This window comes from Cornus florida, unplaced genomic scaffold, assembly GCF_030987335.1.
Source record: "Cornus florida cultivar Cherokee Brave unplaced genomic scaffold, ASM3098733v1 CherokeeBrave_3.0.0_Hap2_Chr11, whole genome shotgun sequence".
In the NCBI taxonomy this organism is placed as follows: domain Eukaryota; kingdom Viridiplantae; phylum Streptophyta; class Magnoliopsida; order Cornales; family Cornaceae; genus Cornus; species Cornus florida.
In genome coordinates, this window is record NW_026775581.1 from 65,497,187 (window position 1) to 65,520,636 (window position 23,450).

Consider the following 23,450-nt stretch of genomic DNA (forward strand, 5'->3'; position numbering starts at 1 on the left):
ATTAATGGGGCTATGATCAGAGCCCTCAAGTGTGCAATAACCACTATCACTAGATGTTTTGACAATATAAGGGCCCTCCCAATTAGGTGAGAACTTGGGAGCTGGAAAACCTCACATAATGTGTGGGGCAGCTTTAAGAACGAGCTCGCCTGGTTTGAACTGTCGAGGTTGGACATGCTTGTTGTATGCTCGCGCTATGCTGTGCTTGTATTACTGGAGATGCTGCAGGGTTGCCTCGCATCGCTCATCGAGGGCTTCTAACTCATTATCTCGAGATATGGGAATCTTGCTTCGCGAGGCGAGCTGTGCCACGGGGATTGCAATATCGATGGGCAAGACAGCCTCAGTTCCATAGACAAGGGAGAACGAAGTTTAACGAGTAGAGCGCTTGGTAGAAATGCGATAAGCCAGAGTGCTAGGGGTAATTGCTCCACCCATGTGGTAGGGTTTTTTTCGAGGGTTCGACTTAAGATTCGGATGAGGTTTTTGTTTGAGGCGTCTGCCTGGCCATTGCCTTGCAAGTAGTATGGCGATGATCGTTTATGCTAGACATTGTACTGTATGAGCAATCGTTTGACTCTATGATTGATGAAAGGAGTACCATTGTCAGTGAGAAGGCACTAAAGGATTCCAAAGCGACAGATGATATTCTCCTGTATGAAAGCCACGACAGCCCCACTGGTGGCATGCTTGAAGGGGACCGCCTTAATCTACTTAGTAAAGAATTCTGTTACAACGAGGATCCACATATAACCTTGCACCGGTGGATGGATTGGCCCAATAAGATCTAGTCCCCATGTGTGAAATGGCCAAGGGACTTCAATGGGGTGGAGGGGCGTAGCTAAAGTATGAATCTGATGGTGGTGATGTTGGCAAGGCCTGCACTTTCGTACATGAGACTTGGCATTACGCTCCATAGTGGGCCAATAAACTCCCTTTTTTAACAAGTGCACAAAGGACTTGCGCAAGCCCTGATGCTCCAATTGGTGAGCCTTCTTGAGAGCTTCCATGGCGTCGCTGTGAGATAAACATCGGAAATACGTACCATTGAGGGTACGGCGAAACAGATCACCCTTCCTAAGCATGAATCGTTCGGACTTCCTCTTTATCCTTGCAACAGTTTGTTTATCGTCTGGAAGGGTGCCATACGAGAAGAATTCAATGAACGGACGACACCAATCAACTACCTCGAGAATACAAGACTCTGTCTCGTCCATCAGGGCTTGATATTGTGGGTAGGTGCGCTACAGGGTATTGGCCTGTACTACTATATCTAGCCAATAATAACCCTGATGCTGGAGTCGTCGATACAACGCCAAAGATGTAGCACAATGCTGCTCATGAGTCGCTTTCAGGGCTGTTTCGGCATCGCGAAGGCCCAAACACCTGGCTAACGTTCCACATGGTAGGTGGAAATATAGCAAACCCTGTAAAAGTTGGAATGATTTCCATTGCGTGAGGGGCAGTGGTCCTGTTCGTTGCTTGAGTTAACTAATAATTAGGGCTCGCCAATCATTATCCGGAACAGTTTGGGCTAGGAAAAGCTCGGTGATGGTAGCTGGACCAATGCACTTGGTGATGCGGATCTGAGTCATGTCATATGCAATTGTTAGTTTAGAGGCCAAGGTTGCAAGTGCATCTGGGTACCTATTATTGGAACGAGGTACATGCAAGAACCGAATGGATGAGAATCTAGTGATGAGCCTTTGAATAATGGTACGATAAGATGCGAGCAAGGGCTCGTGTATGGCGTACTTGCCCGTCACTTGCTTAACAACTAGTTTGGAGTCCCTGCATATGCATAATCTCGAGATGCCCTTGTCAAGGGCTGTGAGGAGGCCAAGAATGAGTGCTTCATACTCGGTTTCGTTGTTATAACAACGAAAACCAAGTTTGAAGGTCACTGTGATGTGTTAAGTTAGAAAGGTGAGGACGATACTTGCCCCTCCTCCCTTGCTAGTGGAAGACCCATCAAAAGCAAGTTACGACTCACTGTGACTGTCTTGGGGGGCAGCAACCTAGAGTTCGTCAAGGGGCAATGCGTCATCGAGGGGCTCGTGCCTCTGTTCGGGGAACTAGGCAAGCAAATCTGCTAAAGCTTGGCTCTTAATACCTCGCAGTGCAAAGCATATAATATCAAACTCTGAGAGAGCTAAGAGCCATCATGATGCTTTTCCTAAGATGATTGGCTTAGAGAGGAGGTGCCTATATGGGTCGCACTTTGTGATCAAATGGACGTGGTGAGCCATGAAATAGTGTCTAAATTTCTGTGCTTCAAATACAAGTGCGAGGCAATGGTGCTCAATGGCTGTGTATCGAGCTGTAGCCTCTCGTACGAGGCGACTGAGATAATACATTGGACGTTCTTGGCCTTCGACCGTTTACGCGAGAAGAGCGTCAATAGACTTGTTAGTCAAGGTAAGATAGACAAGTAAAGGCTGCTCTCTAATAGGTGGGTGCATTGTGGTTAAGGAGTTAAGAATGACTTAATCTTCTTGAAGGCTGCTTGATGAGCTGCTGTCTAAATAAATTTGGCATTGCCCTTGATCAGTGTACTGAAAGGGTGAGAGACCTCTGCAACTGCTGGTATGAACCTACGCAAATATAAAACTTTGCCCAAAAAAACTCTTGAGCTGTTTGAAGGAGCAGGGGCGAGGCATATTTGTAATTGCGCGAGCCTTGGTAGGGTCGAGGTCGATCCCTTGGCGATGCACTGAAAAGCCCAAAAAGTTGCCTCGACTTACCCCGAATGAGCACTTAAGGGGATTCATGCGTAGATTGTACATGCGACACCTTTCGAATACTTGATGTAAATATTGAAGAGGGAAATCAACCAGTGTGAATGCCCAGCCGTTGCATCAACCAGTGTGTCTATGATAGGAAGAGGGAAATCATCTTTTGGGCATTCCTTTTTGAGATCGCGAAAATCGACGCAGATCCGGATTTGCCCATTCTTCTTCTTCATGGGAAAAATATTTGCCAGCCAAGTTGGATGTAAGATTGGTCTAATCAAACCTACAAGAAACAAGTTTTCGACTTTCGTCTTAATTTGAAGCTCGAGCTCAGGACAATAAACTCGAGGTGTTTGCTTAACGGGGCGCAAGCCTGGGATGGTACTGAGATGATGTGTCACAAGCTGGGGGTCTAAGCCTGGCATCTCACTATAGGTCCATGCAACACAACAACAAATATCATTTTCACTGGCTGTTTTTTTTCTATCCGCCACTGTTAATTAATTATTTCCAGCGATTTCTACTAAACGGCCGTTATTTGTATTTGTACCGGCCATATATTAAAAAGTGCCGAAAAATATTAATTATTTCTGGCAGTCTTTTTAAAGTGCCAGAAAATATTAATTATTTCCGGCAGTTTTTTTATAAGTGCCTGAAAATATTAATTATTTCCGGCATTTGTTTTAAAAGCACCGAAAATTATTAATTATTTCCGGCAGTTATAAACAGTGTGCCGGTAAATTTAATTCTTATTATTTTATTTTTCATTATTCTATCCTAATATAGCACATTTTGGGTTTGCCATAGTTTCATATAAACATTTTAGGTTAGACTCATTTCTTCTCTCTTACCCACGACATTAGGAGAAACAGGAAAGAGCACGGCGGCGGTGGTCGATTGGTGGTGCGGGTGGTGCAGTGGTGGTCAATTGGTGGTATGGTGGTGGTCGATTGGTGGTGCATCGGAGGTCTGGACAGTGGTGGTTGAAGGGTTAGGCTCTTGTAAGTTGTAAGTAGTTTAAACCCTAACTTTCCCCTTCTTGTTCTTGAGATGTATGGAATTTCTCTCTTGTGAAGAAAATGTCCCAAACCTAGTTTTAATAATCGCATTCATAAAAACTTACATCTAGGGACACACTTTGAGTGCCATACTTGTCATTTACCTGTTTAATATAAGCAGCCATTTGCCTACAATTAGATATCTCAATCGTGCATATTTAATTTTGAAAGGTTCTAATTTTCCCAATCCTACACAGCTTTTACAATCGTGGTCAACATACTGGTCCTATTCAAAATTATTAAATTGGTGATTTTAGCATTTAATTTTTTCCATTTTCTTTAGATTGGATTTCCACCAATTGTGATGGTTTTTTACTTCCTTGCTCTTTTAAACTTTATGTCAACATGCTTTTCATTGCAAAATTTTTCTTTTAAAAGGCTTTATTTCATTTTATTTTTTCTAATATTTGTTGTTGGTGTTGCTCTTCATTATAATTGAATTTGCCAAGTAAAATGTCCTTATTTTAATTATATATTTATGAATCATCACTTTAGCTCTTTGCTGAAACATTAGCTTAAAAACATGGCCAATTCTATAACACTAACATATCCCCTGCTTTGATAAAATAAAAATAGTAGTCTATAGGCTCTGCCAAGTGTTTGGATTGTTGTCTCTTCAAGAGATCACCTCTGCTATCATTATATAGTATATGAAACTTATTCCACAATATATAATCACATTTCTCTGAGTGACAATTATATCTACTTCTGATTCCACAATTCTAGTCTATAAGCTTGATCATCTTTTTTAGTTAATAATAAGATTCTTAATTTTATTTTATTTTATTTTTTTGACATGTCACTAGAAGTAGAGGGCAACACCTTCCAATATTATTGCCGTATTTAGCACTCCCTACTCGATAAATCTTAATGGAATTGAACAATTTCTAGTATTTTTTTAGTCAGTTTCTACCATTTTTTTCTAGTTTTTTTTCAGTCAGTTTATAGCATTTAAACACATATGAACTACTATAGTCCATATGCTGCAAACTAATCTGATCTAAATAGTATCCTAGCACTTGGGTTGCCAGTTGCATACAGTAGTTATATATTATATATTGCATACATCAAAATCCTGGAGTTGCATCCAAGAGAATTTAGAATTAGATCTGATAGTGATTAATTACAATTGGTTTAGTATTGATTAGTCAAGAAGATTCTTTGATGGGATCAGAAGTAGTTTCTGGTTCATCTCGCAGGTCTTATGATGATGAGAAAGCTAAAAGTACTATGAATTTTTTAGTTGTAAGGAAAAGAATAAACAAATGTTTGAACATATAATAAGCTGTATAAAGTCTGAGCTGGGGAAGCTGCATAGTTTTTGACGAAGGTTTGTGGCAATGGCTTCTTGGTTATGATGTTTACTCATGTATGACACATGGCAATGCTTATTTAAACAAAACCGAAATGGAAGTCAATAAAAACTGTAATTTAATTAGCTCATTAGAACTATCCGGTAGTTATATATATATTATATATATATAGTGTGTGTGTGTGTGTGTGTTTATAATTTAAGAGCTAATATATACCTTCTTATTCCCTTGTTTTAGGAACAAAGCCAACAAAATGAAGTAAATGGCTCTATAAGCAAACAATGCTGCACTCAACTGGGACAATGAGTTATGCGCGGAAGGCTGAAAAGGTTAAGCATGATTTTTTATGAAGTTAATCACTTATATGTCACACAATTTATTATACATCATTGCGGTATAATTATAGTAAGTTATATATATTAAAAAAAAAAAAAATGACGTTAGAATTAGGGAAGGCGCCAACTCGTGCTTAACTATTTGCATAACACCTAAGAGTAAGAAGGATGGCAAAGCTAGTGATAAACATGCTGCCAAAATGATTGTAACTATTTTTTTAGACCATCAATTCTTTATTTCCTAGTTTGATTAAGTGTAAAATATGAGTATTAAAATTTATTATATTTCATGTTTTATATCTTTTTATGTTTCCTTATCCATTCTATGTATGTAGGCAGACACAACTAGAAGAGCTTGCTGCAATTCAGCCTTCTAACCCAGATGAACCTTCACCCCATGATTTTTATGCCCAAGTTAGTGGAGAAGAAAGAAGGGGCTGTGTTCGGATGTATGGCTTGGGACCTACATCTACTAGTCTTTGGCGGCCATCTCCTAGTAAAGCGGACCTAATAAGGAGGACCTCACAAGCAAAGGAGGAGACACGTGTTGCTCGTGCAGAAATGAAGGAGACAGTGGAAATGATACGTGTTGAGTATGATGAAAAATATGAAGCTTTGAATGCAAAAATGGCTATGATTTTGCATCATATTGAACATCAAAATTATAATGTACGGGTAAATATTTTTGTTATTGCACCCTTGTAAACATTTAATTATATAAATATTATAGGTCCTAATATATTTATAATTATATTCTATTATGAAGGTGCATAATAAAATTATTTTTATATTGTGAAGGTACCCGGCTCCTCAACTACACTTGGTGATCCTTAAATTTTAGTTTTGGTCATGAAATTTCATCCCTGGTGAGCACTATAGATTTTAATTATCATGTTATTTTAACCACACATTTAATTATTATTCTTTGTTTAGTGGCTTTTATTTAAAATGTATGTAGGGCAATTTGAAGCAAGACGAGAGATGAAGTTGAACCATTAATTCTCAAGACCCTGGCATAGTCTCACTCAAATTCTCAATGAAATGTTGATGTTTTATTTTGAATGATTTCCTTTTGAAGCTTTATTACATTTTGGTGTTTCCTTTTGAACCTTTTATTAGCACTTGACATTTTGAAACAAAACTTACATGTTATGGGATGTTATTAGATTTTAATGCAACTTTGTTTATGTTACATATCAAATTTAAGTTGTTGGATGTGTTGTGATTGGTAAATTATCTTTGATTTCATTGAACAGGGAATAAAATAAAATATTTGGTGATATGTAAATAAACCAGAAAATAATATTTTTTTTTATTTATAAAAATTAACACATTACCGGCAATTTAAAACGCCCCCAAAAATAAAAAAATATGCAGTTTACTTAGAATACACCGACGGTTTAAAACGCCCCAAAAAGTAATAAATCTACATTACCGGCGCTTCAAAGCACCGTAGTAAAAGAATAGACCAACGGTTTAAAACGCCCCTAAAAGTAAAAAATCTAGATTACCGGCGCTTCAAAGTACCATAGTATACAGTTAGTTGACATTTTTATTTGAATGCACCGGCGGACAAAACTGCCGCTGAAACATCTTTCACCTGCGTTCGTATACATCTGCCAGTAATTATTTCATACCCGACGGTTAGGTAGAAACCGCCGATGAAACCTATCGGCGGTGGCTATACAGGCGGTTGGGTAAAACTGCCGGTAAAGGAATTACTAGCGTTTTTGGAACCTTATAGCGGCGGTCTAAACCACCGTTGAAACCTTTATTTGTTGTAGTGCAAAGATGCCCAAAAATTCCTTCAAGACGCAGATGAGGTTGTCTCGCAACGATGAGCCCAATTGCGAGGAGAGGAAGGTCATCCGTGGCTCTCGTCTAACGGGGGCGAGATTAACCTCCTCAAGATCTGGAGGTTGCAGTGACTCCTCCTCTATAGACGTGGGCTCGACAACTGGGCTCGCCAAAGCTGAGCCCGCACACCGTCATAAGCGGTAGACATATCGCCCATCCGGCAGCCGGACCCGTTTGCACTCCCGTGGGGTAGTGACCTCTGTGCTGCGACGAGGAACATATGGTTGTAAAGGGTAAAAAATGCCCTGCTACACCTCGTCCCACTTGGAAAGCAAAGTACAAATTATATGCATCTCTCCTTCTTCATCCTCATCGTCTAACTCATTAAACAAGAGGTCCTCAGTAAAGTATGCCATATGGTTGTGGATTGCGTATGGCATGATGTTAATGGAAGATTCATTATCTAGAAAAGTGCGCTGAAACTCCCTACCATTGAGTTGCGCAGTGACATAGAGAGGACGATTTTGAGGAATAGAAACCCTCTTGTTAGATTCGAAGAAGGAAATGGTCAAAGGGGCCTGGTGAGAGGTGGGTTGACTTGACGAAGTGGCTGTGCAACACTTTTCTTCACTGTGTTGTGCTTGAACCTTTGATTGCATGGGGTTGGTTTCTTCCAACTCATCATAATACGTGACCACAGCCACACCGCGATGATGAGGGTATGGATTGCGCCATACATCCTTCAACGCGGTCAACTCAAGATCACCACCCTCGAGTCGTTGTTGAAAAATTCGCCTCAGTGTCCTACAGGCACTTATTAGATATGTAGTGGCTTGATGGAAGATGCAGAAATTTGGGCTTGCGCGATCCTGCGCCGTCTTTGTGAGGAACAGGTAGCACGACTACGCCATGCTTGACCCATTATTCGAGGGTGCTGGCGACTTCTTCCATACACACTGGGAATGGGGAAGGATCATTAGCTCACTCAGCTCAAGATCCCTTAGCTCTAGCATCTGCCTCGCGACGCTTCTTTGGTCTATCATTGCGAGGAGCAGCCGGCGTGTCTTTGCGAGTTACCTGTCCAACGACCTCTGCTTTGGGAGGTGCAAAATCCTTGCAAATGTTTCGTACAGCTGTGGTGAGATCGCTGAAGCTGTTGAGTCCCAAATTGACCAGGTGTATCCTGTAAGTCTTGGTCATACCCTGTATGCAAATATCAACCAGATCCCTTTCACTGCTACCCTCAAAGCATTCCCTCACACGGCCTTGGAAGCAGAAGATGAACTTAAGGGGTTCCTCATGAGGTTCTTGTGTTTCTTTAGTGAGGGAGAGGGTGGTGATCCTCTAGATGGCTTGGCCAAACTTGTCATGAAACTTCTGGGAGAGCTGTTGCCAAGTGGTAATCGAGTTTGGCTTAAGGCTTCGAAACCATCTATAAGCTAGCCCTGTGAGAAAATTGGAGAATTCTCGAAGGCGCAGGATCTCGTCGTGGCTATGTTGGCCTAGAGATTCTACGAATCTCTGCAAGTGCTCATCGGCATCCCCTTTGACACCGTCATACTTGGGAAATTTTGGGATGATGTACCCCTGTGGGTATGGCATCTGAGCAAGGCTTTTGGACACGGGGGCTCCGTACGTAATTCTAACGCACGTGCAGCAGACGGGGCATACTTCATAAAGAAATCACATAGCATGGATTCAGTGACATACTCTGGGGAAGGGTTTGTCGGTGGAACAGATTGAACCGGGGTAGGCTTTGGGGCTGCTTGGACCTACGTCGGCGGATACCACAGTGGTGGCATATGAGTGGATGAACTGCCTGGCTGGTCGTGCTCAGACAAGGCCACCCTAGAGGGAGATGTAGTTCTGGCCCATTCACTTTCCATAATCAAGGCTTTTAATTTGTCAAAGTGGTCATTAAGATCACGGTTGGACTGCAACAACTCCTCATGAACGGAAGGGGTTGCTGAGCTTTCTAGCATTGTAACGTGTGGTGCACGAACATTGGAAGCACGTGACGGCGCTTAGGACTGGAGGGGAGAGTCACCACCTCCTCCAACAGAGGGCTCTGAATGATGAGTTGGCATATCCTGTGATTCCATATGCTTGTACTGATATCCCCAGCAAAGTCGCCAAAATGTAGGGGTTCTTTTTTAACTGGGTGATAAACAATAACATAATGGTAATATCAGGAATACAAATACGAAGGAAAACAGAGAAGATGCTCAGTGCAGGAGGAGGAGAAGAAGAAGACCAACTATCAAGATAAAGATGGTGGTAGGACAAGTATACAATATCTTATGACAGCTTCCTCTTCTCGGGTTAGTAATTCCTTCATAAGATAGTGTTATTTATAGATCTAGATTCCATTGGTTATTATCCAATGATCCCTTCCGTGCATGGTCCCTCGCATGCATTACTCCCAATCTGGATTACGTGAGGAATCCTAGAGATTTAGGAGTCTGAAGGGTATAATCCTTTCCTCGAGCCTTATCCTATACTGCCATGTCACTTCTCCCTTAATCAGGGGCATTAAATGTTGCTTGGCTGTCAGTTGGTCAAGCCAGACACAGCATTAATTGTGATTTTAAGGTTTGTTGTCATGACATGTATAATCCCATCATCTTGTTAATTGGGCCTTGCCGAGAGCGAAGGCACCACTTGACTTCTCATCCACCAATCTAAGATCCTCCTGAGTTTCCCAAACATAGATTCCTATAGCACAAAGACCCTACCTTCGTCTCATGCTATACGCAATCCCTTGATAGTGGGACCCCTAGGGCTCTAGTCTTTCAAAGCAATATTGTTTGGCGTAACACTAGGACTCGAGGTATTCGAGAGTTGGTCTCTCGAGACTTGATGGGCCTAGTGTGGTGTCAGGGCTTAGGATGCTCGAGGATCGACTTCTTGAGGCTTGTTGGGCCTAGAGTGATTCCAGGGCTTTAAATGCTCGAAGTTTGATTTTTCGAGACTTGTTGGGCCTAGAGCGATCCCAGGGCTTTAAGTGCTCGAAGTTTGATCTTTCGAGGCTTGTTGGGCCTGGAGCGATGCCAGGGCTTTGAGTGCTCGAAGTTTGATCTTTCAAGGCTTGATGGGCCTAGAGCGATGCCAGGGCTTAAAGTGCTCGAAGTTTGATCTTTCGAGGCTTGATGGGCTGGAGCGATGCCAGGGCTTGATGGGCTGGAGCGATGCCAGGGCTTGATGGGCCGGAGCAATGCCAGGGCTTGATGGGCCTGGTGCGATGCCAGTGCTTAGGGTACTCAAAGTTTGATCTTTCGAGACTTAATGGGCCTGGAGCGATGACAGGGCTTGATGGGCCTGGTGCAATGCCAGAGCTTTGGGTGCTCGAAGTTTGATCTTTCTAGGTTTGATAGGCCTGGAGCAATGCCAGGGCTTAGGGTGCTCAAAGTTTGATCTTTCGAGGCTTTTGACTTTTCAAATTGCCACGAAGGATTTGGCTAGGGTTGTATTAACTTGTCAACATGCCACATCAGCTTCTAATAAGTGACACCCACAATCTCTAATGTTATATCATTAACTAAAAAAATTATATACTCGGTTAGTCACCTTGGCAGCATCCTATATCCAAGTGCAATCTTTCTTCAAGCTATGTGTTCAGTATAGAATGACATTCCAACTTTCCTTCATCTATATCAGACAAGATGAGTGTAACACAAACAAATGTGACAAGTGAGAAAAGTTTTTTTTTTTTTCAAATTTTAATTCATATTATCTAATTCACAATCCAATACTTTAAGCTTAGAATGCTTGGTCTATATTTACACTCTCTCTTTCTAAATATGTTCTATTATCGAAAATGGGAAACATGCAACAAACATGACAATGTCACGGATTACACTAGCAAGAACATGGAGTTGCAACAGCAAGGAGAGGTTTTCTTCTGCGGATTGTAACACCAGGGCATTCGGTCATGTCCAGATGTTCTCCCCTAGCTCCACCAGGCAATGCCCAGTTGAACTTGTTGGGAAACATGCAAGTTTTAAAAACTTTTCGAGGGATTTTGATTCATAAATCTTGATTCATCACATAGAGACAAGTTTTATGCAAAAATAAAAATATGATGTATCATTCAATTAATGGATTGAATACCTACATCAAAGGTCTGAGTAAACCTTTAAAACTTTCCTCTAAAGTGAATGTTCTCACTTATTGTAGATCCCTTAGCAAGATACCTTCTCCTTGGATCTCCATCTTCTCGGTAATTATTTTGCCTTTAGGAATCACTCATAAGCCTCCATGAATGACCTTGGAAAACTAAGCTTATGGGATCCTCCATTAGATGAGAACATAAACCCTAATTTTCTAGAGAGAGAATATATATTTCTTTTTCCTTCTACTAAAAATCACCACTAAAATATATATAGACTATGTATATTTGTAGGCAACATAAAGGTAAAGAAAAAGAAACAACAAATCCTTCTTAATCTCTAATTCACATGTCTCAAATCTAATATGATTCCAATATCAAGTTGGGCTATGAGTGAGAATCCATTGGGCCTATTATTTTATTGGCTATAATGAATTAATAGTTGGCCCGGTCCATGGACCCAATTCAATTAATTCATAAATTAATTTCTACTCCACTAAAAGAAATTAATTGAACTCCAATTAAATAATAAATAACCTCTAAGTCAATATTGCACTTTGACCCCTCTATGCATAATTAGTTATCGGATAAATAAAGCCATCAATCCGACTACTTAATTAATATATTTATTTTGGTACCTTTGATTATTTCTGGTTCGATCACAATAAAACATTTGTTTAACAAAAATAATAATTTAAATAAATAAATATATAATAAATCATTTTGTCTAAAAACACACGAAGGCCTTCGAATTTACTTTGTGATCAATCATAATCAATACAAAATAAATACAAGTAGTAATGATGCAAATATTGAAAATATAACCCACTAACTATTAATTACATAACTACCCAAAGTGTCGGTCTAAGGATCCCGAAGAATCCGCCGAACAAATCAAAGTAATTATTAATTAATAAAAGAGTCTATAATTTTCTCATGCTTAAGAGTCAAATGCTATGACGGTGATAAGGAGCAATTGCATACGACGGCTCTCGCAATATATCTCAACCTAACGCGGATCCAGTTCAAGTCTTAATCAATTATAAGTCCATCCATAATTACCGACTATGAACCATTTATGATTATTATTTATATTCATGTATTGATCGCCATCACATACATATATAAATATCTCTTGTAATCAAGTGGACACTATCAATTCTATAATGAATCAAAACATAATTGTAGGCGCAAAATTTCGCCCAACCAATAATGATTGAGAAAAATAAAATAACTCACTCAAAAACAATAAAAATAAATAAGAACAGTGTGTAGAGAAGCGTAGAATTGCTTGATCTTTTATTGGAGGTCTTAGCCTCTATTTATATACAAAAGATTGCAAAATTATGGTAGGACTCGCGTTGCTTGCCCTCCAATTCTTTCTATATAACCATTCTTTTCTAATAGAGTTCTTTCCATTGTCGAATCTTCCATACATAGAAATTGCCTTGTACAGAACTTCCTATCCAAATTTCCTTCTACAGTAAATCCTTCAAATGGTAGGATTTGTGCATTCTTGGGCTGGATATACTTTGATCCGGCTGGGCTTGGGTAACAGGCCGGATGTTAAATACTCATACACTGGGCTGACGACAAGCTGGGCTGATGACTTCTTGATTCGGCCTTGATGGAAGTTGGAGGATAAATAACAATGGTCTTGGGCTGTCAATACCCTCAATTTGGGCTTGAGCATGATGGGCCTTATATGTCCTTGGAATGTAGATATGGGTAGTGGTGACGTGTGCGCTTTTTATTGGAGGGAGTTTTTTTCCCTCCACACTTTGCCCCAAATTCCATTTTTAATTGAGTGACGGCTCCTATTAAAGAGGGAATTGAAACCGGTTTTTACTTCGCTTCAGAAACGGTTCGTGGTCTTTCGTTATTACTCCGTCACACAAGATTTTGCAAGAGTTACATTTGCCCTTGCTGCACTTCTGCGTCCTTCATTCCATCGCTTCCTTCGCTTTGTCAGGTTAGTCTCGCATCTTTCTCTTCAATCTTTCATTATGAGTACTTCATCTACTCCCGAACGTGCAAACCTTGGGAATTCTGAATCCACACCTTCATCTTCCCCCGTTCGCATTAGGGCTCCCCCTCCTAGGGTTTCTATAGATCGCCCTTCGTTGAATCTATTAGGTACTTCCCCTCTCCCAACCGAAACATCCACCTCAGGCTCTGATTATGTTCTTACCCATGAAGAGAAGAAAGCAATCATCTCTATTCGCCGCATCAAGTTCTCTATTGCTTCGGTAATGGAAGAATTTGATATTCCTGAGGGAGTAGAAATTGCAAAATATCCCGAGGGTGCCGATTTCACCTCCGGCGAGGGAATTGAGGAGGATGAGTTGCTTCTTTCGGTAGGGCACCTTAACGCCCTCCGATTCCCTCTTCATCCCTTCTATCATTTAGTTTTCAATAAGCTAGGTCTCGCCCCCCTTCAGGTAAATCCTAATTTCTTTTGCATCCTTTCGGCACTGTTGGTGCGCCGGAAATTAGAGGCTCTGGATTTGACCCTTGCCGACCTTCTGCTTACTTACAATATATCTAAGCATGGGACCGAGCCTGGTCGCTTCTTTTTTACTTCTCCCCTTCATCAGAGGATATGCACGAACCTCCCTTCATCCGAAAAGAAATGGAAAGAAAGGATGGTTGTAGTTAAAGGAAAATGGTTCGTGTCCCAATCAATTGCGCTCCCTATCCCGCGCAAATTCGGGAAATTAGGTATAGAATATTTAACCTCCCTTCATACCAAGTGTTCTGGCTGTTTTCCTTGCCAAGTCTTAATATTTCGTCGTATTTATGAGTTTCTTGGTGTTTTTTCAGCTACATTCCCATCCTCCGCAGCAAGGAGCAGACTTTCTTTTCTTGAGGAATGAGTCTGGAGTGACCCCTCGCCTATCGAGGACCTGCTAACTTCTTCAAACCTCAAGGACATTGCCTCCAGCGCCGTTGCTGCTGACCGCATGGATCTGTCTCTACCATCCTTTGACAGTTTTCCCATAACTGAGGAGGAGATACAGAGGGCTGAGGCTTTAAAAAAGAAAGCCGAAGATGCCCAACCCTTGGTCGTCATTGGATCAACTGAGGATGAAGTGGAGATTGAGGAACCACCATTGAAGAAGTCTCGCCTCAACCCCTCATCCTCTGGCAAGGGCAAGGTCCCTTCTAAAAGCAGAGGGAAAAAGGCTGGAGAGGCCGAACCTGAAGATGAAGTCAGGGCCTTTGTCTTAGCTGAGACTGGGGCTCCTTGGACTCCTTCCTTCACCAGGGCTGACAGGTCAGTCCTGCACTCAGGGGATTCTGTGATTACAGACCCTTCAGCTGCACTGGCGGTGGCTCGAGGAATGTGGCTCCCAAAGGACGAGGAAGCCATCAGCCAAATGGGGTTGGAGCAACTACTCCCCTCTGCCCCAGTCCGGGCCATAGAGGTTCGCATTGCTCCTTCAGCATTAAGTTACTCTTGCTTGCTTATGTTTCTCTTTATGCTTATATTTGCTTCCCTGTTAAACAGAGTCTATACCACACCATGGCCCTCTGCGCCACTGCTGAAGCTCAATCCCTCTCCATCAAGAAGTTGGAGAAGGATCTTGACAATGCAGAGAAGAGAGCCATTACTGCTTCTACCAATCTGAAGATAGCTTCTGAAGCCAAGGATGCGTACAAGAGGCAGTTGTCAGCCTCTGAGGCTAAGGTGGATTCTCTTCAGGCCGAGGTTCAACGCCTGACCGAGGCTCTTACTACTTGCTTCAAGGCGGGGAAGCAAATACAGGGGCGCTACTCTTGTCTGGCGCACCTGGCTAGTGCTAAAGCGTTCCGGTCTGGCTACAATCAGGGCTCAGGCCCTAAGACGATGGATCCGGACGCTTTTGACAAGAAAGTGGGGGTGCACTTCCCATACGATGAAGGGCCAAAGGCTTTGGAAGCTGAAATCCGCTTTGCCGAGATGGTGAAGGCGCACCTGAAGGGTACTCCTAGCTCCCCTGCTTCTGCGGCTTCAACTCCTCCTACCTCAAGTCCTAATGTAGTGGATGCTTTTGAATCTACTCCCTTCGATCCGAAGAGGAAGTAGAGCCATGTATTTTGTTTTTATGAACAACCTGTTTTGGGATAATGAATATACTTTTTCGTTTTAGGCTTGCCTGACTTATTTTTGCTATATGCTCTTGATACTGTTCATATTTCTCTGTCTGATAATGTGTTTAAACACTAAACATTGTCTTTATGCTTCGAATTTATGCTATCCGTGAAAACGCAAGGATTATGGGAAGAAGGAGATCCTTTTAATAGTTTAGTTGATATCGCAGGATGATTCATATGGACAATGATTTAACTGTTAAATGAACCCTCCTTGCCTTTTACTTGCCTGTGGTAGACGTATACATACTCTTTCCTTCTCATGTGTTCCTGATGTGAGGTGGAGTATGATGAACTTATGATATATCCGTATCCACAGGGTTTTAAACACTTGGAGTCTGGTGGAAAGAGTTCTGATCCGGGAACCAGAGGTCTAAAGCGAATTACTCCTCGGCACTGAGTGCGGAGGACTAGTGCTGAATAGGACACTTAGGGTCCGAAGCTGTCTCGGATACTTAGGATCCGAGGCGAATTATCCATTCCCTGGCGTGGAGCCGGAGGGGGGGTTTCGCCGAGCCGAACACTTAGGGTCCGAGGTGAAATTTCGCCGAGCCGAACACTTAAGGTCTGATGTGAGATTTTCGCCGAGCCGAACACTTCGGGTCCGAGGCGAGATTTTTGCTGAGCCAAATACACAGGGTCTGAAGCGAATGACCTACTCTCCGGCGCTGAGCCTGAGGGGAGGTTTAAATGAATCACTCCCCGGCGCTGAGCCTGAGGGGAGGTTTTGCCGAGCCGGACACTTAGGGTCCGAGGCGAGAGAACTACTCCCGGCGCTGAGCCTGAGGGGAGGTTGTGCCGAACCAGACACTTAGGGTCCGAGGCGAATGAATTACTCCCCGGCGCTGAGCCTGAGGGGAGGTTTTGCCGAGCCGGACACTTAGGGTCCGAGGCGAATGAATTACTCCCCGGCGCTGAGCCTGAGGGGAGGTTTTGCCGAGCCGGACACTTAGGGTCCGAGGCGAGAGAACTACTCCCCGGCGCTGAGCCTGAGGGGAGGTTGTGCCGAACCGGACACTTAAGGTCCGAGGCGAATGAACTACTCCCCGGCGCTGAGCCTGAGGGGAGGTTGTGCCGAACCGGACACTTAAGGTCCGAGGCGAATGAATTACTCCCCGGCGCTGAGGGAGGTTTGTTTTATATTTGTCCTCAAACCACTTATCATGAGGCCGAGGACTCAAAAATGATAGGAGGCCAAGAAAGCGAGTAACAGTGGCTATGAAGTTTTCCAAGTGATGACTTTAGAGACCTGCCTCCATTGATACTCCCTTCTTGGCAACCAAATGTTGTGGACCACGCATATATGAACCGCATTTCTTTTCTATTTCTATTCGATGTGCGACATGGACTAAATTTTGTCAAAAAGGTCGGTGTAAGGAATGCCTCTGGTATTGAGCTTGACAGCCTTAAATACCAGTGGGCCCTCCTTACACCGTGATTAACTATTTGAATATTTCCATATATAACAGAACGTGGCACATACTTTTTTGTCGATGTGGGATAGAAAGGTTTAAGCACAGGCCATAACTCATGTTTTGTTGCTTTGTGCTTTTTTGTTTTTGGTCAAAAAATCAGACGAATTTTTGTTTTGTGTCAAAAAATAGTCAAAAAATCAAACGAATGCCATGCATAGTATGGCCCCCCATTTTTATAAAAAGAAACAAAAATAGAGGAAAGTGATACTGAATATAGAAGTAAAATAAAGAAAAGCTTGGCTGACTGTGGATATACACAGCTTTATTTGTAAAGAAGTTGTAGCAAAATGGACAAACTTAACTAATGGAAATACCTTTTCAGGTGTATTGCATTCCAAGGACGCGCAATGGGACGTCCGCCAGCTTCGGCCAAACGATATGCTCCTTTCCCCACTACTTCGGTAACCCTGTAGGGGCCGGTCCAATTAGGTTCCAGTTTCTTTACATGAGCTGTCTCCTGCTTCAAAACCCAATCGCCTACCACAAAGCTCCTGAATCTGACGCGTTCGTTGTAACTGTTACACACCTGCTGTTGGTATGCCGCGAGACGAATTGCTGCTGCATCTCTCCTTTCGTCCACCAAATCAAGGCTATGTTCGAGTTGTTGCTCATTGTTCCCCTCCAGTACTAAGGATGTCCGAAGGGTTGGGATTATGGACTCGGTAGGAATGACAGCTTCGGATCCATATGCCATAGCAAATGGGCTTTCTCCCGTGGGTCGTCTTGGAGTGGTTCGATAGGCCCAAAACACTTGAGGGAGATTCTCGTACCACTTTGTCTTCAACTTCTCTAACTTTTTCTTTAAGCACCCGAATATCGTGCGATTAGTTATTTCAGCTTGCCCATTGCCTTGTGGATGACTAACTGCAGCCAATTTTTACAGGATTCCATGTTCGCCAAAGAATTTCCTTGTACTTCTGTTATCGAGGTTCTTACCATTGTCCATTACAATGACTTTTGGTACCCCAAACCGGCAAATAATGTTGCTCCAAATGAAATGTTTTACTTCTTCGTGGGTGACGCTAGAGAAGGCTTCAGCTTCCACCCACTTGGTGAAGTAATCCGTAGCCAGAAGCACATGTTCCTTTTTTTCCATGGTTTTGGGTAATGGTCCTACTATATCAATCCCCCATTGGGCGAACGGCAATGGATCAGCCATGGCGTGCAAACCTTCGGCAGGTTGGTGCTTTATTGGACCATGGCGCTGACACTTATCACATCGTCTTGTGTATTCCTCGGCATTCCGAGCCAAGTATGGCCAGAAATAACCTTGGGTTAGAATTTTGTGTGCAAGGGATCTTCTTCCGGAGTGGTTTCCACAATCTCCTTCATGAACTTGTTTTAGAATTGTGAGAGCCTCAGTACGAGTTAAACACTTGAGATAGGGACCGGAGAATGACCTTCGGTACAACTGGTTATTGATGATTGCGTATTTAGCCGCGGTAAGCCTAAGCTTCCTTGCCTCAGCTTTCTGATTCAAGAGAACCCCTTCCTTGAGGTAGGCCTCGATTGGATCAATCCAGCAGGGCTCGCGTGGTACTTCCGGGATCACCATCACCTCTTGCCGGGGATTAATGCTGGGTTCTTCGAGAACATCGATTGGAACAAGCCGAATCAACTCTTCATTTGAAGATGATGCGGCTGCGGCCAATCGATCCGCTTCGGCATTTTCATCTCGTGGTACCTGATGGAACTCGATTTGATCGAACTCCTGGATAGCACTCTCTACAACATTTTTGTACGACTTCATACGTTCCTCCTTGGGAGAATATTGCCCTGTCACTTGATTGATCACAAGCTGTGAGTCACTAAAAACTTTTAAACATCGTACCTGCAGCTGTTTAGCTAGCCGAAGTCCGGCAAGCATCGCCTCGTACTCGGCCTCGTTATTGGTAGATGGGAAATCTAGCAAAATTGACTGCTGCAGCTTGGTACCCTCGGGTGTTGTGATTTCAATACCGGCCTCTGCTCTTTTCCGGTTGGAAGAGCCATCAACCCGTAACTCCCAATATGGCTCTTGAAGTGTCGGTTCCTCAGGTTGATCTTCGTACTCTAGTAGGAAATCCGCTACTGACTGCCCCTTGTGAGATACCTTCGGTGCATAGGTGATGTCAAAAGAGCTAAGTTCAATAGCCCATTTTGTAATTCGACCAGACAGGTCTGGTTTAGCTAGGATAGCCCGTATAGGGTGATTTGTAAGTACCACTATGCTGTGAGACTCGAAGTAATGTCGAAGTTTCCTCTTGGCATAAATTAACGCCAGGATTACCTTTTCTGTCTTACTGTACCGTGTCTCGGCATCCGTCATCGTTTTGCTTGTGTAAAAGATTGGGTGTTGAACCTTGCCTCCTTCTTTGATCAACACTGCGCTTGTTGCTACAGCTGATACTGCTAGGTACAGGATGAGAGTGTCCCCGGGCGTTGGAGCAGAAAGGATTGGGGGTTTTGTCATGTAGCTTTTCAATTGATTGAGAGCTTCCTGCTGCTGAGGTCCCCACATATCTTTGTTTTTGGATCGAATAGCATCGAAGAAAGGTTTATACTTATCAGATAATCGGGATATGAACCGGCTGAGAGCCGCAATTCGGCTGGTTAGAACTTGCACTTCCCTGCGGGTTTTCGGCTCCTGATTCTGTATTAATGCCTTTGCCTGAGCTGGGCTTACTTCTATTCCTCTTTTATTCACGACGTGCCCAAGGAACTGTCCTGACGAGACGGCGAAGGAGCACTTGGTGGGGTTCAGCTTCATATTGTATCTCTTGAGAATATCAAAGACCTCCTGGAGGTGCTTCGGGTGGTCCTCTTTCCGTATACTTTTGACCACCATATCATCGATATAGGCTTCGACCGTATTTCCCAGCAGATTATTGAAAATTTTATTGACAAGTCGCTGGTAGGTGGCTCCGGCATTCTTTAGACCGAAGGGCATCACTCTGTAGCAGTAAGTGCCTGTTTCTGTGATGAAAGCGGTTTTCTCCTCATCTTCAGGATTCATGGGAATCTGATTATAGCCGGAGTATGTATCGAGGAATGTTAGCCTTTCATAACCCGTCGTAGCATCCACCATTTGATCAATCTTGGGCAGAGGAAAGCTATCTTTTGGGCAAGCTTTGTTAAGGTTGGTATAATCTACGCATACCCTCCATTTCCCATTATTCTTTTGAACGACTACTACATTTGAGAGCCATTGAGGGTATTGCACTTCTCGAATGAATCCTGCTGGTAATAGTTTATTTACTTCCTCGGCTATTATGCGATTCCGTTCAGGTGCGAACCGTCGGTGCCTCTGCTTGACTGGCTTGATGATGAGCGCCGAATAATGTATATTCAAGCGCCCTAAATTACATTAACAAAGTCCAGTTATTAATTATTTTATGTAGATTAACTCCAATTCTATGTTTTTATGCATTTTCAGGTTCATTGGCCAAAATGGAACAAGAATAAGGCCTTGTGGAGTCTTGAGCAACAAAAGGGTGCCAATGCTGAATTCTGGCAGCAGTAGAGCCTGGTCTTTGCTTGCCATTTTGACCTTCCAAACTCGAGAACTGGACTTCCCTCATAACATGAAAGATTTAGAGCTCTGAATCAGCTTTCCAAATCTTCAAGTGGTTCATCATTCGGAGTTCGGAGCAGAGAGTTATGATCTTCACAACAGAGGTGCGTAGAACTGCCTGGCAGCACTGATGTACTGCCTTTCTCCCCATTTTCGACCAACCAGACTTGAGATTTGGGTCTTCATCAAAACATGAAGTTTTTAAAGCACTGAATCAGCTCTCCAAAGCTTCAAACAGATCGTCATTCGGAGTTCGGGGTACAAAGTTATAGCAGTTTTCCCAAAATAGGTCAGCACTGAGCAAGAGGAGCATGTTACACATTGCACTAAGTTAGAGTGCTCGAAGTCACCAAGCGTGCGCTCGAAAATCAGGCAGAATGCCCTTCGGAAATGGCTCATTTCAGCCCACTTGCACATTGGATTCCTCAATGCCATCTTCCCTCTTTATGAAGTGGTTGGAGGTGTCCCTTGGAGGAGAGAGGGTATGGTTGGAGCATAAAAGGCTACCCAAAGGCCACATATATCATTAAGCTTTATCTTGAGCAAGGAAAAAGGGAGAGAAGAGAGCAAGGAGAGGGTGTTCTTGAGTGCTACAGTAGGAGCTCGAAAATGGAGATGAGGATGATGCTTCTTCTTTCTTCTAGCTCACTAATGGGTAACTAAACCTCATCTAGGGAGGTGATGAAACCCCTCCCTTGTAAGCATGTGTTAGTATAGTTTATTTTTGGGGATTACAATGTATTTTTGATAGTCTTTCCATGGTCAAGAGCCTCATTTTTGTTGTAATGAATGTTGAATGTTTTAAATGATTATTGTGAGTTATTCATCTTGTCTTGGATGGTTGCCTTTCTTAATCATATTGCTTGCACTTCCATGGTGACAATGGAAGTTAGATCATGGAATGGTTTTAATGGCATGGAGTTGGAGAACCTAGATAGTTCATGGCTTAGGGTTTCCCTTTGATGGGCTATACTTGATTCTTAGCTTTATGTGCATTCACCATTTAAATTAGGGCTTGATAATCCTTGGCTTAGTAAGCATGTTCTAAGCTACATTTTAGTTTAGGTAGTTGATCATGTGAACCTTTGATGGTTTATTCTTGCCTTTCTAATTAAATGAACTTCTTAAGGATATTATAGCAACCTAGTTTTGTTATGTATCATGACTATCATATATGTTGTTTTCCCCTTAAATTAATCTTAACCTAGCATGTGTATAGGGATGGAGGTGGATTCATTTCCCTAGCCTTCTTTACTTGTACTCACTCCCTTAAATTCTTGCAATTTACTGTTTTATGCATTTTTAATTTCCTAGCTTAAGTGACATCCAACAAAACCTCTATACACCCTTCATCATTCTAAAAATGATTCTAGACATTTAGGTTGTATTAGACTAGCGTAGTCCCTGTGGTTCGACTTACCCGACCAATAGCCCTATTTTACAATGATTCGTGCTATTGCGAAGGTTGATGTATGATTGACCAACCGATCAATTTTTGGCGCCGTTGCCGGGGACTGCAAACGGTTTAGCAACCAAAGTTTAGGGTTAAATTTAGTTTGATTGTGAATACTGTGTCTTGTGAATATTCCTTGTGTGTTTTGACCACCTTTGTGTTTTAAGTGTTGTAAGATTCTAGGGACTCGAAGCTCGCCATGGGAATGCTAGCAAATTGTAAGTCTAGAGGACCCCAGGTAAGTCTCGTGACTTCTAGTTTCGAGTTGTGAATATTGTGCATGTGTTAAATTTAGTTTTAGTTTAGTTGTGAAGCCCTTGTTGAGGCTCTTATCCTGTTTAAATTTTGTGTTAAAGCATCGGTCCTTGTCGTGGCCATTTACATTTTCCGTCTTGATAATTGAGGAGAAAGGGAACATCGTATGTGGAGTTGTGGTTGATGAATTGCTTTGATTGAGTATATGCTTTATTGTTGATGTTCGGTCGTAGGTCACTTTCCTTACCCACAATCGATTCGCCCATTGATATCAATTCTCTTGAAAGAACTCTTAGACGGAACCTTAGGGAACCCACTCTTACAAGGGACCTTGAAACTGAATTCAATATAATGGGGGATAACGTAGGAAATCCGGGGAATGAAAGGGCTGAAATTCCTAATATCGAGCCAATGACTCTTAGAGATCATTTCATCCCTACCACCTATGCTTCTCCATCTTGCATAGTGATGCCAAACATCGATGCAGCTCAATATGAGATCAAGTCTAGTACCATTCAAATGCTTCCATCATTTCATGGCTTTGATAATGAAGATCCATACAAGCATCTTGATGAGTTCCTTGAAATCTGTTCAACCATCCGGTTGAGAGGTTTTCCGGACAATGCACTTCATCTCCATCTCTTCCCATTCTCCCTAAAAGATAGGGCAAAATATTGGTTGAACTCCCTCGCTCCCAACTCTATTACTTCTTGGGCTCAATTGCAACAAGAATTTCTTAAGAAGTATTATCCGGTGAGTAAAACCAACCAAATGAGGCGTTCCATTCTAAGCTTTTCTCAAGTTGATGGAGAACAACTCCACGAGACTTGGGAAAGGTTACAAGATCTTCTTCGGAAGTGTCCTCATCATTTGATCCCAAAATGGCAATTAGTGCAAGCTTTCTATGCCGGCTTGACCGAAACCCATAGATTCATGGTTGATTCTTCTTGTGGTGGGATGTTCATGTCCAAGAATGCGGATGAGGCTTGGACCTTACTTGAGAATTTGAGTGAAAATTCACTTCAACACAATTCTCGTAGGGCTCCGACCGCAACCACTCCAAGCAACACCAACCCTTGTCAACCAAAGTCAATAAGGGAGGAATCATCTCAAGTGGATGCCATCGCTCATAAATTCTATCAATTGATGGCACCACATCTTCCTCCTTCATTGTCTCAAAATTCGGCAAGTTCAGTTTGTGCTTCATGTACTAGTCCATTCCATCTCTCGGAAGATT

At 42.5% G+C, this 23,450-nt stretch overlaps 2 protein-coding genes across 4 annotated transcripts; one reads left to right on the top strand and one right to left on the bottom strand.

The window, feature by feature from the left end:
• Positions 1-710: 710 nt before the first annotated feature.
• On the bottom strand, positions 711-1,217 carry LOC132281211 (uncharacterized). The gene has a single exon (XM_059782937.1). The coding sequence runs from the start codon at positions 1,215-1,217 to the stop codon at positions 711-713; it is 507 nt and encodes a 168-aa protein (XP_059638920.1).
• Positions 1,218-3,539: 2,322 nt separating this feature from the next.
• On the top strand, positions 3,540-6,639 carry LOC132285994 (uncharacterized). 3 transcript variants are annotated; one of them, XR_009472649.1, is made up of 5 exons: positions 3,540-3,740; positions 5,341-5,432; positions 5,774-6,107; positions 6,237-6,304; positions 6,397-6,639. XR_009472649.1 is itself a non-coding variant. In XM_059788246.1 (5 exons), the coding sequence occupies exons 2-4, from the start codon at positions 5,413-5,415 to the stop codon at positions 6,270-6,272; spliced, it is 396 nt and encodes a 131-aa protein (XP_059644229.1). In that variant the 5' UTR covers positions 3,540-3,740; positions 5,341-5,412; the 3' UTR covers positions 6,273-6,304; positions 6,397-6,639. The 3 variants fall into 3 exon arrangements, 2 of the variants coding, with proteins under 2 accessions (XP_059644229.1, XP_059644228.1); XM_059788246.1 differs by having other exon boundaries at positions 5,774-6,113; XM_059788245.1 differs by having other exon boundaries at positions 5,778-6,113.
• The last annotated feature ends 16,811 nt before the right edge of the window (positions 6,640-23,450 follow it).

Bases quoted from the DNA above. Each gene is read 5' to 3' on its own strand.
- LOC132281211 (XM_059782937.1), bottom strand. From the start codon at position 1,217: ATGGACGAGACAGAGTCTTGTATTCTCGAGGTAGTTGATTGGTGTCGT.
- LOC132285994 (XM_059788245.1), top strand. From the start codon at position 5,385: ATGCTGCACTCAACTGGGACAATGAGTTATGCGCGGAAGGCTGAAAAG. The intron at 5,433-5,777 runs GTTAAGCATGAT...GTATGTAGGCAG, and splicing joins ATGCGCGGAAGGCTGAAAAG to ACACAACTAGAAGAGCTTGC. The intron at 6,114-6,236 runs GTAAATATTTTT...TATATTGTGAAG, and splicing joins ATCAAAATTATAATGTACGG to GTACCCGGCTCCTCAACTAC.